At 43.8% G+C, this 14,935-nt stretch overlaps 1 protein-coding gene across 9 annotated transcripts in view; it reads right to left on the bottom strand.

The window, feature by feature from the left end:
• ZSWIM8 (zinc finger SWIM-type containing 8) overlaps positions 1–14,935 on the bottom strand; it is a 91,533-nt gene that overhangs the window by 51,789 nt on the left and 24,809 nt on the right. For 8 of the 9 annotated variants that reach the window (XM_059729726.1, XM_019497101.2, XM_059729727.1 and 5 more), the window contains 2 exons: positions 4,856–5,009; positions 1,546–1,640 (listed from right to left, as the gene is read on the bottom strand). In XM_059729726.1, coding sequence (XP_059585709.1) covers positions 1,546–1,640; positions 4,856–5,009 — 249 coding nt within the window. The remainder of the gene's footprint in view (positions 1–1,545; positions 1,641–4,855; positions 5,010–14,935) is intronic. The other variant, XM_019497104.2, reaches the window with a different exon arrangement.

Here is a 14,935-nt window from a genome sequence, read left to right as displayed (position 1 = left end):
TACTTTCCAACTTATCCAAAAATTGGATTATAGCAGCAGAGAGCCAGTTGTGGCTATCACCAATGCCTCTGAGGTGCAAGTGGCATCCAACTTTATAAATCCTTTTCAGTCTTGCCCACGAGCCACGAAGCAGTTTTTATCCATCATTTAACAGACTATAACTTGGAAGTAGGCAACCTAACAGACTCAGCCCAAACAAGACTGAGCAATACTGCTTACAGGATAGATGAAACAATGACAGGAAATAGTGGAAATTATGCAAGAAGCCCTGGACCAATGGGGGTCACTTTTGCCAACCCTGTTCCAATCTAATAAAGTTGTCCTTACTTCTGCTAAAGTTTCATTCATTGAAAAGGTTCCAACTGGGCTGCAGTAAATGGGCATCCTTTAATATTTTCCCACCCCACTCAGACTTTCCAAACATTCCTCTCTCACTTCAAAACTCAGGAGGCAATTTACCATTCTGCTCCAAATTACATGCCTCAGAGACCAGCCCCTTTTTCTATTGTGCAACTTCTTTTCAGTCGCTTAACAGACCACAATTTCTCAATGTCTCAGTCTATTCTTTCCAGAACCTATCCAGAGCACCTTTTGGTAAAGACAAAACTAAACAGCTGCATAAGAATTTCACTTATTTCTTGTCAAAGGTTTGCCACCTTCCTCTTCCATCTCAATTTTGCTTCCTCCATTTCTTAGCATGCATGCATACATACCTGCCCATGTAATTCCCTCCAACTATTATACTCCACTGAGGTGGTGTCCTTCCTAGATTCTGCTTGGCAAGCAGAAAAAAAACACTAAATGCATTCTACACATGAGTTCTTATTTGACATTCAAATATTTGTATTTCATAAAACTTCTTCCAGTCTTTAAGCCTGCCAAAGACAAATGCCACCTTGTCTGAACCATAAGAAGGGCTCCATGGGAAGTGAAGAGTCCAATCTCCTCAATAAAAAAAAAAAATCTAGGATTAACTTTATAGTTATAAGTAACAGAATAACACAAGCAGGGAAGATGGATAAAAAGCATAATCCACAAAGAGCTTTCCTTCTCCTGTTATTAGTACAGTTACATACACATGATGCATTGCCACATAACCAAGAATTCATCAGATTGCACACTTGTCATCTCTGCATTTATTTCACTAGGAGCATTAATTACATCAAGTCTTCAGAAAGCCAGGTTATATATTAAGCTATTGATGAAGAATTAAAATGTCATGGAGACAACAGCACTAGAAATAATTTTCCCCAAGTCATCCAATCAGATGTAGCATGTAATTTTCAGAGAAGTTTCTGCATTTCAGTTAGTTTTCCAGTTCAACTGAAAGAAGCTGCACAAAGCTAAGGAACTTGTCCAAAGCTGCAGTGATCAAGTAGTAGGCTTAGCAGAAACTTTAACCCAGGATATTTTAGGTTACAACTCCTTCACTGTAGTTATCAACAGTTATTTTTAATAACAGAAGTTGTTTGGAGGCACTGTTGCTTTGTTACATGAATGAGATTTCAAGATCCCTATATAAAAGTGAAGATGCAGAGCTCTTACCTATCTGGAGAGGGTCTTTGACAGCCCTCATTCGAAATAGTTGCTCCCCCCGCTGGAATTCATCCGCACTGCCGTTCGCCAAGCAGGAGTACAATCTATGAGAAGCAAACATTATTCCCTTTCAAATACAATCTTTAAAAGGGGGAAGGGGGGCAGGAACACTGAACTGCCCCTTATTCTCAGTCCATGGAGTCAAGAAACCTATATGGTATGACTAGAACAAAAACTGCTAACTGCTTTAAGTGTATAAAGCATAGTTTTAGCCCAGAGAAACTACAGAGCATACGGAGATACGGATAAAATGTTGAAATGGTTATTGTGGTGAGAAAGATGCAAGGGCTAGAGAGTAAAGAACTCTAGCTCCTTTTCTTTACAGGCTGAAGCAGTGTTATAGTCCCTGCCCGAGACAAAGATGTACTATTCTGAAACTGAACCCTTCAATCTGGCCACCAGTTAGCCACAGATCTTTGTACTTTCTCCACTTTTGCTAGAAATGTGGGGGTTTGTTTTTTGCCAGATGAGATACTATTTAAGGGCTGTGCCAGTTATTTATTATTGGATGTGTTTGGTTCCAAAAACATATGGGCTTTTAAAAAGTTAAAGCCTTTGCCAACCAAATTCTTCCCAGCATGTCAAAAGTTTATTTCCTCATTTGACACCTACAGTCACAGCCAACTGAGTCAAAAGGACTATTTATGAACTACTGTTCATATGATGCTTTGATCATGTAAGCTGCACCCTAAGAAGCATATTAAATGGTTATGCAGGCTTCACCCCAAAGCAATAGATTTTTGTAGCTTTAAAAAGTTACTTGAGAAGAATGAGAAATTTCTCTGGAATAGTCTGTTGACATCTGCAAAGTAGGAGTGAAAGTGGTGAGCAAGAATGCTATGACTCTTTCAAACTATGTTCATGGTAGCTGTGATGTTACTCTGTTAAGAGAGCCAGAAAGGCTGTAGTTGCAATTCTAATATTTTGGGAGTTAGTAATAGCCTCCAATTTTGTTGTGGTAAAGTTACCTTAATTTTTTTGCCCAACTATACACCATTATCCTTTTTTGGGATACTAAAAAAAATGTGACTTAACAAAACTGAACTGTTTTACCTTTATGCATCTCTTGTACCATTACTTTGTTCACAAAACTCATAGCCCAGATATGACATGTATAGCCTGGGTGTATAAGCATTAGCATTTTGAGGAATGTCAACCTAAGGGCTCTGAAATACCTAATTCTTTCACTAAAAACTAACTTTATAGGCTCCTTCCTAGCTTCCAGTCACTTGTTCCAAATATGCACCATGACTCCCTCTACATTTTAGGGAACAGCAGCCAAATACGTAATGAAATTCCCCATCTTTGCATCTTTTAGGCAGGTTGTGGTATGGTTCTTATGCTCTCACACCAAGATAGCTGCCTACATTCTCCCACAGTCCATCTTTTCCAGTTACTTTAAACCAGCTAGAGCCCCTTATTGAATGGGGATTTCCACTGTGTATAATGAATGGTCACGCTTGTCCAGGTATTAAAAAGGCTAGTTATTTCTCAAGGAATACAATGAGCACTGTCTTCCTAGACGGTCGATAGGGTTGGAGTATAGCTGTAAAAGCCTTGCCTTCAGAGGGTTCTGGATATTCAATGAATGCACATGAGCATGCAACCCACAACCGGAGAAGTTTATGGGACACTCTTAGATAAGACCTTGATAAATTTAGAAATCCAGAACAAAAGCAAAAAGCTCTCTGACCAACTAAATTACAAATTCCATTTAAAATGACCATCTGCTTGGCTCCATGTGTGTTCTGGTCTCGCAGATCCTTGAATTGCTGCAACTAAAAGGCCTATATAAATTCAAGTCTTCTATGATAGCTGTCACCACACAGGAAAGATCTGGGAGTCACTGTGGACAGTTTGCTAAAAACACCAGCTTGTGGCTCAGCAGTCATCAAAAAGGCAAATAAAATGTTAGGGATTATTAAGAAAGGAATTATAAACAACACTGTAAGTATCATCATGCCCCTTATAAATCCATAGCGTGTCCACACCTTGAACAATGTGCCCTGTTCTGATCTCCACACCTCAAAAAGGATATAGAAGAACTAGAGAAGGGACAACAAAGGACCACAAGGATGGTTAGTGGTAAGGTAAGAAGAACCTTCCATATAAGGAGAGACTAAAGAGACAGCCGATTCCATTCAGAAAAGATGCTCCAGGGAGAATATGATAAGAGTTTACAAAACATTAAGTGGTAAAGAGAAACTAAATAGGGATTTATTTACCCTCTCACAATACAACTAGGGGTTCCAAAAAGAAAACCTAGTAGGTAGTAAGTTTAAAACTAACAAAAGGAAACTTTTTCACACATCATTAAAACATGGAACTCACTGCCATCAGATGTTGTGGAAGCTGATGGTTTATCCAGATTCAAAAAGGAACTGAACAAATTCTTGGAGTAAAGGGGCATCATTAGCTACTGAGCATAGGAATACAGCCTCTGAATTAGAACTTCCTAGACCTTAAATGCTGGAAACTAAAAGCAAGAGAGGAACAGGGCAGAAAAAAACCTGGTAATACCCAGTTCACTCTCTATCACCATGTGACACAGGATACTGGACAAGATGGTCTTACTGTTAGGGACCTACTGTTAATTTGCAGTTTCGCGGATTTCAGAGAAACCACAAAATCCAGGACTGTCTGCAAAATCAGCAAAAAAACAACTTAATAAAAAACAAGATGTTGGCTCCCCAACAGGAGCCAGCAGTCCTTGCTGCCAGGATGTGAAGGTGCCAACTGGCAGGGCAGCAGACAAGACAGTGGCTTCCACTTCACCCTCCTCCCCCGACCAAGGCCTCCGTGCCAATAAGTGCCAAGGGGTGGGGCTGCATGAAAAGGCAGCTACCAATCAAGATTGGCGCCCTCCCTCACCCTCTGGGGCCTCTCTGACAAATCAGCACCGAGGGGGTGTGGCCTCTCCACCAATCAGTGCTGAGGTTTACAGCTGCCGCAAAATAACCACACAATAAGAACTTTATGCCACAATCAACCTGCAAAAATGGCTAAGCTCGCCCACAATTTACACAGACCCCCTATCTATGGTCTGACCCAGTAAACAGTAATTCTTATGTTCTTTAGGATTTAAGACCCATTGGGTTCTGCCTCTTTAGCAAAAACGGTACAAACCAGAGAACAATCTACACAAGAACATGCCTGAGCAACAGATAAGAACAATGCCAGGGAATGCACGGACACCTAATCTGCATAGCAAGCGGAGCCTGTTTCAAAGCACAAGTGCAGTGGAAGCAGTCTCTATTACCTGATATCCTCCTCATTCTCTGGGAAGCTCCAGAAGGCGATCCGAAGCTGCAGCTGTTCAGGCACTGGTGGGTAGACTTTCTCCACCACCTCAAATGGAATGTGAAATGCTACCTGCTTTGCAGACAACTCCACCAATGGGATCACCAGCCCATCTAACAAGACAAGAAATGTTAAATGCAATTAGCTATACGGAGTGTCAGACTAACTGGAGGCTGAAAAGGAAAGGGGAGATAAACTACAGGGTATATTCTCCTCTCCTTCCCGTCAAGTTGAGAAACTAGTTCAGGAAATGGTATCAAAGGCTTTTGTTGAATTGGTCATCTATCAATTCAGCATCTATTGGTAGCCATACTCTGAAAGATATACATTTGTAGATGACAAATCGGTTTGCTAAGAAGAGTAGCCAGCTAGCCCCAGGAGGCCTCAGTGATGCAGAACCTCTGCTACTTGGGAATGCTGAATCACATAAAACTCTATCAAGCTAACCAATACATACATTTTCACTTATTACAATACAACAGATAACATCCCAAAGTAGGTACAGCCTTTTTTTTTTTTTTTTTTTTTTTTTTTTTTTTTTTTAATTGAAAGGGTGAGAAATTGTACATTTTCATTTTGGTGTGCCCTCAAAAAATAGCCCAAGTGCTCTTTGGCTCAAAACTAGTTTAAACTGCACAAATTTCACTGCTTCACATATCAATGATATTTAAATGACCAATGGGGGCACAAAGAAAACCTTTGCTTTGTGATTAAATACAGGGTCTTTCATGGCCATATTAAATTCTAACAAGACAACCTAAGCTTCACTTGTCTTCTAAAAAATCTCATTAAATGAAAATCTATCTCCAAAAGCACTAAAAGAAAAGAAAAGGCAAACTGGCGGGTGAAGCAGAAGAATGGGAATCAATAGGCCTGGGTCCACTCCCTAGTTTGTCAGTCTGTGACCTTCTCATCTTAGCCACCTCCAAAATGGGTATAGTATCTCCCCATCTAACACGGATTTTGCAAAGTTAAATGCAAATCTAAAAAAATGCACAACTCAGACTCCAGATGTTGCCAGTCTGCATGGCACAAACATTTCATGGTAATCAGAAAGAGAAAGCTCTCCAAAGACTGTTATAAACTATTGCAAGACCGTTTCAGGCTGGACATAAGGAAGAATTTCTTTACTGTCCGAGCCCCCAAGGTCTGGAATAGCCTGCCATCAGAGGTGGTTCAAGCACCTTCAAGAGAAATTTGGATGCTTATCTTGCTGGGATCCTATGACCCCAGCTGACTTCCTGCCCCTCGGACAGGGGGCTGGACTCGATGATCTTCTGAGGTCCCTTCCAGCCCTAACGTCTATGAAATCTATGAAACTGAAATACCCAGCCAGCTCCCATTTTCTCCCATTGCAATTTAGTAGAAAGATTTGCTCATTCCACACAAAATTCTACAGACCCATGACTGGTCCTAACTGCTGATACAGAGATACTAAGCAGACACCATTTCCTAGAGACGGGACTACTTTTTCTTAAACCTCCCCCCCTCCCATGCACACAAAATCAGTCATCAAATTGGATCCCATCCCTTAAGCTTATTGTACTCTAATCTTCTCAGATTGTCTAACTGGGAACAGAACAGTTTCCTGCCAAGGTCTCTACAACTTTTGTGCTTGAGATCTGAGGATCAGATCCTAGGCCACTGAACAAATAAAAAGTAGTTGATCTCGAGACATGTTAGTTTTAGTTTAACATTACAGTGCAATACTGCACAGAGGCCCTAAACAGAATCAGGGCCTGACTGTGCTGGGCACTAGATAAACATGTCAAAATAGTCCCTATGATAGAGTTTACAATGTTCCTTGAAAAATATTAAGTTCCAAAAAATGTTAAGAATGAAAAACTCTCCCTGAATTGATCAATACCAATTAATGATGGCTAGGCTGCAAGGCAGATGAGGATACACATGCACAAAAAGGTTAAGGCTATCCATGAAATTATGGCATTTCCTAACTCAGTTCTCAGCTTTGTAACCTAAATAATTTTCTTTTGCATGTACTTAAATGCAATAATTTATTCTTCTCACTGCCACCTTCCATGTGTCATTTGTCTTTATCTTGCAGGTTCTTCAGAGGAGGCACAGTTCTTTCCTGCATGTTCATACATGACTGGTGTGAAGGGCCTGACCCTGACTGGGGAGTCTGGCTGCTTAATGTAAATTTTAAACAACTATGCCAGGGAAGACATTAAATCCAATCCTTATACAATTTCAATGTCAGCTATTTTTTCTTCCTTTTGCCCTCAGCTACACAGTACAACCTGCACTCCTGGAGCTCCAACCCTAATGAAAAGGGAACACAACAGCCCAGTCTACAAGCATTCCCCAGCTTTACTGAGATTATACCCTCATTCATCAACACAGTGGCTCTGGTTCACACCTGGCCCTCCAAAACCCTTTGCCAAGTGTCTAATAATACATTCTCAGATATTTCACATTACATCTCCGTCTCCCTAAGCAGCTTCTAAAACTCCACTGGAAGCCAGAATGTAATCCAATCTGGTCCTAGACTTTCCCTCCCCACCAGCCTCCAGGGCAACATTTCAAAGGAAAACCTAAGCACTGATGTCACACAGCACTCTCCCTCCCTCTGCCTAGAAACAGCCCTCCAGTCAGAACAGCCTGCGAGGAGACAGGATGGGATAGGGCCTTGCAAATACACGCAGTAAAGCAGCCACGATTTCGCCCAATACCAACAGGCCTGTCAAACAGAGGGATTACACAGACAAACATGGAAAGAACACATACAAATTTTCAAACATCTGCATTGCTAACATTTGATTACTGTACAACAAAATTAGACACACTAAACAATATTACCTTCCTTCCCTCAACTAGAGTCAATTAATGGAGCCAGTCCTTTGCTGATAAAGGGATTTCCCTCCCCCCCCATATAATTGGAAAAATATGCTTCTGCATTTCTTTCAATTTGCAGTTAAAACAGGGCCCCAGTTTGCAATAATCCCCCCCCCCACAAAAATGGGAAAGATGACATTGTAAATTTAAGTTCTGATAAAAGGGGGATGTAGCTGCATATAACAGGTTGGAAAGAGACTTACTGTCACCCATTCTCTGTTAGGAGTTTTACACCTTCTGCAACTGGATTAGCCATCAGAACCACAGGGTAATTTTATTAGTGGAACCTCATTCAATTTAAAAACAACTTACTTTTAACAACCATAAGTAAAGGTTCAGCAATAAATTGATACCTGAAATAATTATAACTGAATAAAAAGATTGTGCTTTTCAACAGGCTGTGTTGTATACATTCAGTTTACCCTATTAGACTAAGGACTTTCACCGCACACTACAAAAGGAAAAAAAAACAAAACAATAAAAGATTAAAATGTGATTTTAAAATGCAAAAAATGGCATGTGCTTCACATATGGGTGAAACACCTGAAACTTTTAATAAGTATATCCAAATAATTATTGGATTACAAATCTGTCACATCCCTCTCTATATGGATTTAGTGCTGGCAATAAAAGTTGGATAGGTAGCATTCAAAGACTGAATCTTACAGCTAAACAGCAGGAACACAGGCATTCTGTTAGTAGGAGAAAGTAATTCAGTCACCATGTCCTCAAACTAAGTTGAAGGTGTCAATTAGTACCAATTATTATGGTAGCTTGGGTAATGCAACTAATCTCCCTACCTGGAAGGAGAATGAGACCATCAACCCCAGACTCTGACTCAGCAGCCTTCAAAGCTCTAAAATAACAATCACCATTCTTAAGCCAATCAAGCAGATCCCACCTTTGGGACTCTCAAAAAGCTCTTAGCTACACAGAATAATTTAAATTGTTTCCCCCTTTTTTCCTTTAAAAAGAAATTCAAATGACAAAGGTTTTCAGAGGACTCGGCTATCTCTTCAGCAACAGGGCAGGCTTATGCTCTTGGAGGTGGGATATCAAAACATCTCAATCCAAATTAGATGTTGCTTTGAGCCTTGAAGAAATGGGCTCAGAGTCATAAGAGAGCTAGCATATGCAACAGGTTTATTATTGCAAATAAAACCTTCCTTATCAATAACTGTCATCCTTTGACAACTAAATACATCACACTAAGTAAACACCAATCTCTTGGTCCCAAGAATTCCCACATTCCTTACTCACTCTTCACTGGTACCTGGCAGCAAGTTAACAACTGAAAACATCTGGAATGACTATTAATGAACGAGAGCACAATAACGTGTAGAATGAGAGCGCCTAAAAATCTAGAGCAGTTTCTACTGTCAGTGCAAAAAATATTAACAGAAGTTGGATAAAACATGCCACACAAGCCTCAAAGATTCCACCAGGATATCGCTGCCTCTGGTACATCATCCAAGTATCAGGGAGGCAGGCAATAAAGCAGGGATATTGGAATTGTGCTTGAGAAAGTGAGATAATAGCAATTTGGAATGAATCAGAGCGATAGAATGTGGAGGTGAATAAACATAGAGAAGGGATGGGAAAGACAAACCTTGGAGATCAAGGATGATAATAACCCAACACTGGTTAGGCATTTTACATAAACAGAAAGCTAAGTATATTTTACCATTAATCTTTTAAAGACCTAATCAGAACAAAAAGAAATCAAGACACTTAAGGAAATGAAAAGTAAAATCAAGAACTTACAAAAAAAACCCCCAAAAAATTAAACCAAAAAAACCCCTCTTTTGTTCCCAAGGAAACCTGTTGGACTGGCTAAAGCATCGAGTAAAGCCAACTTTTAAAAATTAAATTTTATGGAGGGAACTTCTGTATTCTGAATGCAGAGAGAACACTTCTGAGATGAGGAGGAAGTGATTTAAAAAATTTGGAAAACAACATATTTATTGATAATAGGAAGCTTTGGCCATCTACCTTCTGAAGTCATAATCTCCAAGGAAAAACACGTTAGGAAATGAAGAAACTTGTTTGAAGAAGGATTAGAGGAAGGCTGAAGACTAGGAGATGCAAGTCCTATTTCTTAAATAAACGCCCACTCCAAAAATCTACAAGTATTAAAATAAGAGTAAAATGATCTGCAGTCAAGATGTTGTAATTCACATTAGTACAAATGGAAATGTCAGGAAAACAGAGAGGGGAAAAAAGGCCAAAAAATCTAGCCATGAATTAGAGAAGTGGAGAGAAAAACATTTTACTAATGTGTCGGAGAAGAACAAAGGAAATAAGAACCCCACAAACAAGGTAAAGGGAACAATAACTTGTAACTGAGCTACTGAAATATTCTGCCAGAAGCAATAAAGACAATCATAGCAAGACAGGCAGCAGGCATGGTCCAGGTAAAGATTAAGACATGAAGAAAAGAATCAATATTTTGCATGAAAAACTGACATAAAAGCAAGATGAATCATTGTCTCAGGCACAAATATGGTCAGGTTTGTAAGGCAGACCCCACCCACACCAACTGCTGCTATGTCTTGGGAAACAAAGTACCTCAAGACCAAAGAAAGATATGGTTTTAAATCTTGACAAGAGACAGTCAGAGAACATAATCCACAAAAGTATTGACTTGCAGATTAAAGCATCAGTAAATAAAGATCCAGGTACACTACACTTTGCTATAATAGAAATGTGAATTAGGGATGTGTCCTTTTTATACCAGCAACACATCTAGTACAACCACTGTTTATACCAGGATAAAGTGTTTCTGGCAGCTTGGCTTGCTTCCCTTTTGGGGAACCTGTATAAGCTGTGCTGACAAATAGGGGTGCATTGATAGAGATTTTGGGGGCTGATACCAACAACCGATTTTTAAGGAGGTATATTGGCCAATACTGATCTGATTTCCGATACAGCTGCATGCAGCTGGGAAGTCTGCTGCGTAGTGGAAGGGGAGTGGGGACAGAAGGAGTAGGGGGGGAGGGGGGGGGGGGAAACAGATCAAAGTTACCTGTGGTCAGGGAGGAACTGGGGCAGTGGCTGGGATAGGCACTGCCCAGCCATGCCAGGGCAGGGTACAGTACAGAGCCGTGGCTCCCACTGCTGCGCACAACCCTGAAAGGCATGGGGGGAGAGGGCACGTGCCCCCAGGTGTGCATGGGGTGGGGCAGACTGCAGCTGAAAGATGGGGCCAGGGTGACAGGGCTCTTCCCAACAGGGGCTGAGCCGGACTACACTCGGGATGAGCAGCGGCAGCAGCTGCAGACACCCCAAGTTTCACCGTAGCCCTCACTCCCAGCGCTGGCACCACCCATCCCACTCCTAGCCACCACCAGGAAGAGCCCGGTGCCACCCCGGCCCCAGCCTACAGCTGCAGCCCCGCCCCTTCCCAGGGTGTGTGCAGCAGCATGAGCCAAAACCCTCAGACAAGTTTCATAGTTTGTAGGGTCGGAAGGGACCCGAGCAAATCACCAAGTCCGACCCCCTGCCATGGGCAGCAAAGAATGCTGGGATCAAACGACCCTGGCAAGGTGTCTATCTAGCCTTCTTTTAAAGACCCCCAGGGTAGAAGCAAGCACCACTTCCCTTGGAAGTTGGTTCCAGATCCTAGCCGCCCTGACTGTGAAGTAGTGCCTCCTGATATCTAGCCTGAATCTACTCTCTGTCAACTTATGGCTGTTATTTCTTATTACTCCCAGTAGTGCTTGGGGGAACAGGGACTCTCCCATTGCCTGCTGGTCTCCCTAGGCTAGTTTATAGGTGGCCACCAGACCCCCTCTCAGCCTTCTCTTGTGGAGGCTGAACAGGTTCAGGTCTCAGCCTATCCTCATAGGGCCTGCCCTGCTCCCCCCTAATCATGCGAGTGGCCCTCCTCTGGACCCTCTCAATGTTCTCCACATCCCTCCTGAACTGCGGCACCCAGAACTGGACACAGTATTCCAACAGGGGCCTGACCAATGTCATATAGAGGGGGAGGATCACCTCCTTGGACCTGCTCGTGATGCATCTGTGGATGCATGACAAGGTGTGATTAGCCTTCCTTACGGTGTCCCCACATTGGCGGCCCACGTTCATCTTGGAGTCTATAACGACTCCAAGATCCTTTTCTGCCTCTGTGCTGACGAGAGGGAAGGTCCCCAGCCTGTAGGTATGCTGCTGGTTCTCTCCCCCTAGGTGCAGTACCTTGCACTTGTCAGTATTGAATCCCATCTTATTCTCATCCGCCCGCCCCTGTAACCTGTCCAGATCCAGTTGCAGCCTGTCCCTCCCTTCTAGTGTGCCCACTTCTCCCCACATCTTAGTGTCATCTGTGAATTTGAACAAGGTGCTTTTCACCCCCTTGTCCAAGTCGCTGACGAAGATGTTGAACAGTGCGGGCCTGAGGTCCGAGCCTTGGGGGACCCCACTGCCCACATGCCTCCAGGTTGAAAATGACCTGTCCACCACCACACTCTGGGTGCGGCCCTCCAGCCAATTGGCGACCCATCTGAATGTGTAGGCATCGACACCACAATCTCCTAATTTTTTAATGAGAATGGGGTGAGACACAGTGTACTTCCTAAAGTCCAGAAAGACTATGTCCACCACGACACCTGAGTCCAAGGATTTTGTGACCTGGTCATAGAAGGCCACCAGGTTGGTCTGACAGGACCTGCCTCTAATGAACCCATATTGGCTGCCCCCAAGCATACACTCCCCTGCTTGCCCCTCGCAGATGTGCACCTGGATAATTTTCTCAAAGAGCTTCCCTAGGACCGAGATAAGACTAACAGGCCTATAATTTTCTGGGTCCTCCTTCCGCCCTTTTTTGAAAATGGGGACCACATTGGCTCTTTTCCAGTCCTCTGGCACCTTGCCAGAGCACCATGAGCGCTTGTAAAGCTGTGCCAGGGGTTCCGCAAAGACCTCTACTAATTCCCTCAGCACTCTGGGGTGGAGATTGCCAAGACCTGCTGATTTGAACATGTCCAGTCCCACCAGAAGTTCCCTGACTAGGTCCTCTCTGACCCTGGGCCTGGCTGTGCCTCCCCTGGGACTGTTAGGGATCCTGGTGGGGGGGGATGACCTGGTTCCTGCTCAGAAAAAATGCAGGCAAATAAATTGTTAAATAGGTTAGCTTTGTCATCTGGCGAGACCACCAGATTTCCCAGAGTGTCTTGCAGAGGCCCCACGTTACCCAGAACCTTCTTTTTACCCCCTATGCATTTAAAAAAGGATTTCTTGTTATCCTTGATCCGGGTAGCTAGTCCCAGTTCCATTTCTGCCTTGGGCTTCCTAACAGCCCCCCTACAATCCTGAGCAATGGAGGTGTAGTCCTCCCTCGTGATGGCCCCTCCCTTCCATTGGGTGTACACCTCTTTTTTAGCTTTGAGATGTTCCTGGATGCTTTTGGTTAGCCATAGCAGCTTTTGAGCACTCTTGCCCCCTTTGATCTGTGTTGGGATTGCTACCTTTTGGGTTTGGAGGATAGTCTCCTTCTGGAACGACCACTCTTCTTGGACTCCCAACTCCCCACCCCTCCTGGACCTCAGTGCCTCTGCGACTAGTCTCCTTAGCTCAATGAAATCTGCCCTCCTGAAGTCCAGGGCTGCTGTCTTGCTGCAGGCCTTTGCCACCCTGCACTGGATGGCAAATTCTAATAGGCAATGATCGCTATCGCCCAGGTGATCGAACACCTGAAGTCCACTCACCAGGTCACTGTTTGTGGCCAGGACCAGGTCTAACAAGGCATTTCCCCTGGTGGGACTGTGCACCTCCTGGGTTAGATGGAGGTCCTGTAACACAGCTAGGAACCTACGTGAGTGGTCAAACCTGTCTGACTGCTCTTCCCAGCAAATGTCTGGATAGTTTACATCACCCAGGATGACCACATCCTTTGACTTAACTGCCTCCGTGAGCTGACCTGTGAATTCCTGGTCTAGCTCTTCTCCCTGGTTGGGTGGTCTGTAGTAGACCCCCCACTGTTAAGTCCCCTTCCCCCCCGACCCTCTTGTATTCTGACCCAGATCACTTCAGTCTGCCCCTCCTCTGACCCAGTGCTGCTTGTTGAGGATGTAAATTGTTCTTTGACATAGAGCGCCACACCCCCACCTTTCCTTCCTGTTCTATCCCTCCTGTACAGCCTATAGCCCTTGATGTTCACCGCCGAGTCACGTGTTGGATCCCACCACATTTTGGTGAGCCCCACTATGTCTGGGTTTGTGTTAACTAGCAGAAGGGCAAGTTTCTCCACTTGTTCCCCATACTACAAGCATTACTGTATAGGCATTTAAGGCCTCCGGAAGGTGTATGCACCGCCCCCCTAATCCCAGGACTATCTGGGCCCCTGTCTCTTACCTGGGTATTTCTTGAGCTAGTCATCAGTCTTGGTTGGGCTGTTCTTGTGGGCGACACTTGGTTTGGTGTTCCGAGGCTCTTGCCAACCTCATCCTCCCCTTCCCCCAACAAGCCGTGGCCTCTATCCTGCGCTCCACCCAGCCCCAGTCCCCCCCTCACCATGGGGGCCTTATCTGCCCCCCCCCCATGCCCCTTCTCTCCCCCCTCTCCTTTCATCACAACAGACTTACCAGCTACATGCAGCTCTCCAGTCTGCAAGCATGTACAGGCATTTTATCGGCCAAATGATGAGCCACATAAGGCCGATTTCCGATGCCCTCAATTATCTTTACATCAGTGCCCATCTGATATCAGACCAATATATTGGTGCACCTCTATTGACAAAGCACATTCTTCCCAGCAAAAGTTGTGTCTACACTAGAAGAGTTTGCACAAAAAATGTATATGTATAGTTGTACCAGATAGGATATTTTAGAAAAGACTATCAGGGGTCAGTGATCTACAGACAATGGACCAGATCTGGACTGCAAAGTGATCCAACCAGACCCAAGACTTAGGTGATATACAGCTGCACCAAACCAGCTGTCTCCCTCTCCAGCACTTTCCTCCGCAGCCCTCCCTCCAAAGCAGCCAAATATCTACAGCAAGAGTAAAGCACAAGCTCCCGGATCCAGTCCATGGGCTAGGAGGGGAGAAGATTTAAGGCCCATGGCAGGGGGCCAGGTGGCAAGCTCTGGCCCACTGGGGCAAAAGGTTAACAACCCCTAGCCTAGACTATAACAAGTTCCAACCAACAGCAATGTCTGAAGGAGACTGCATTCGAATGAAACTC

This window comes from Alligator mississippiensis, chromosome 6 (genome assembly GCF_030867095.1).
Source record: "Alligator mississippiensis isolate rAllMis1 chromosome 6, rAllMis1, whole genome shotgun sequence".
In the NCBI taxonomy this organism is placed as follows: Eukaryota; Metazoa; Chordata; order Crocodylia; family Alligatoridae; genus Alligator; species Alligator mississippiensis.
The sequence above is the reverse complement of the archived record's forward strand: the minus strand, read 5'-3'. Positions and strand labels throughout refer to the sequence as shown.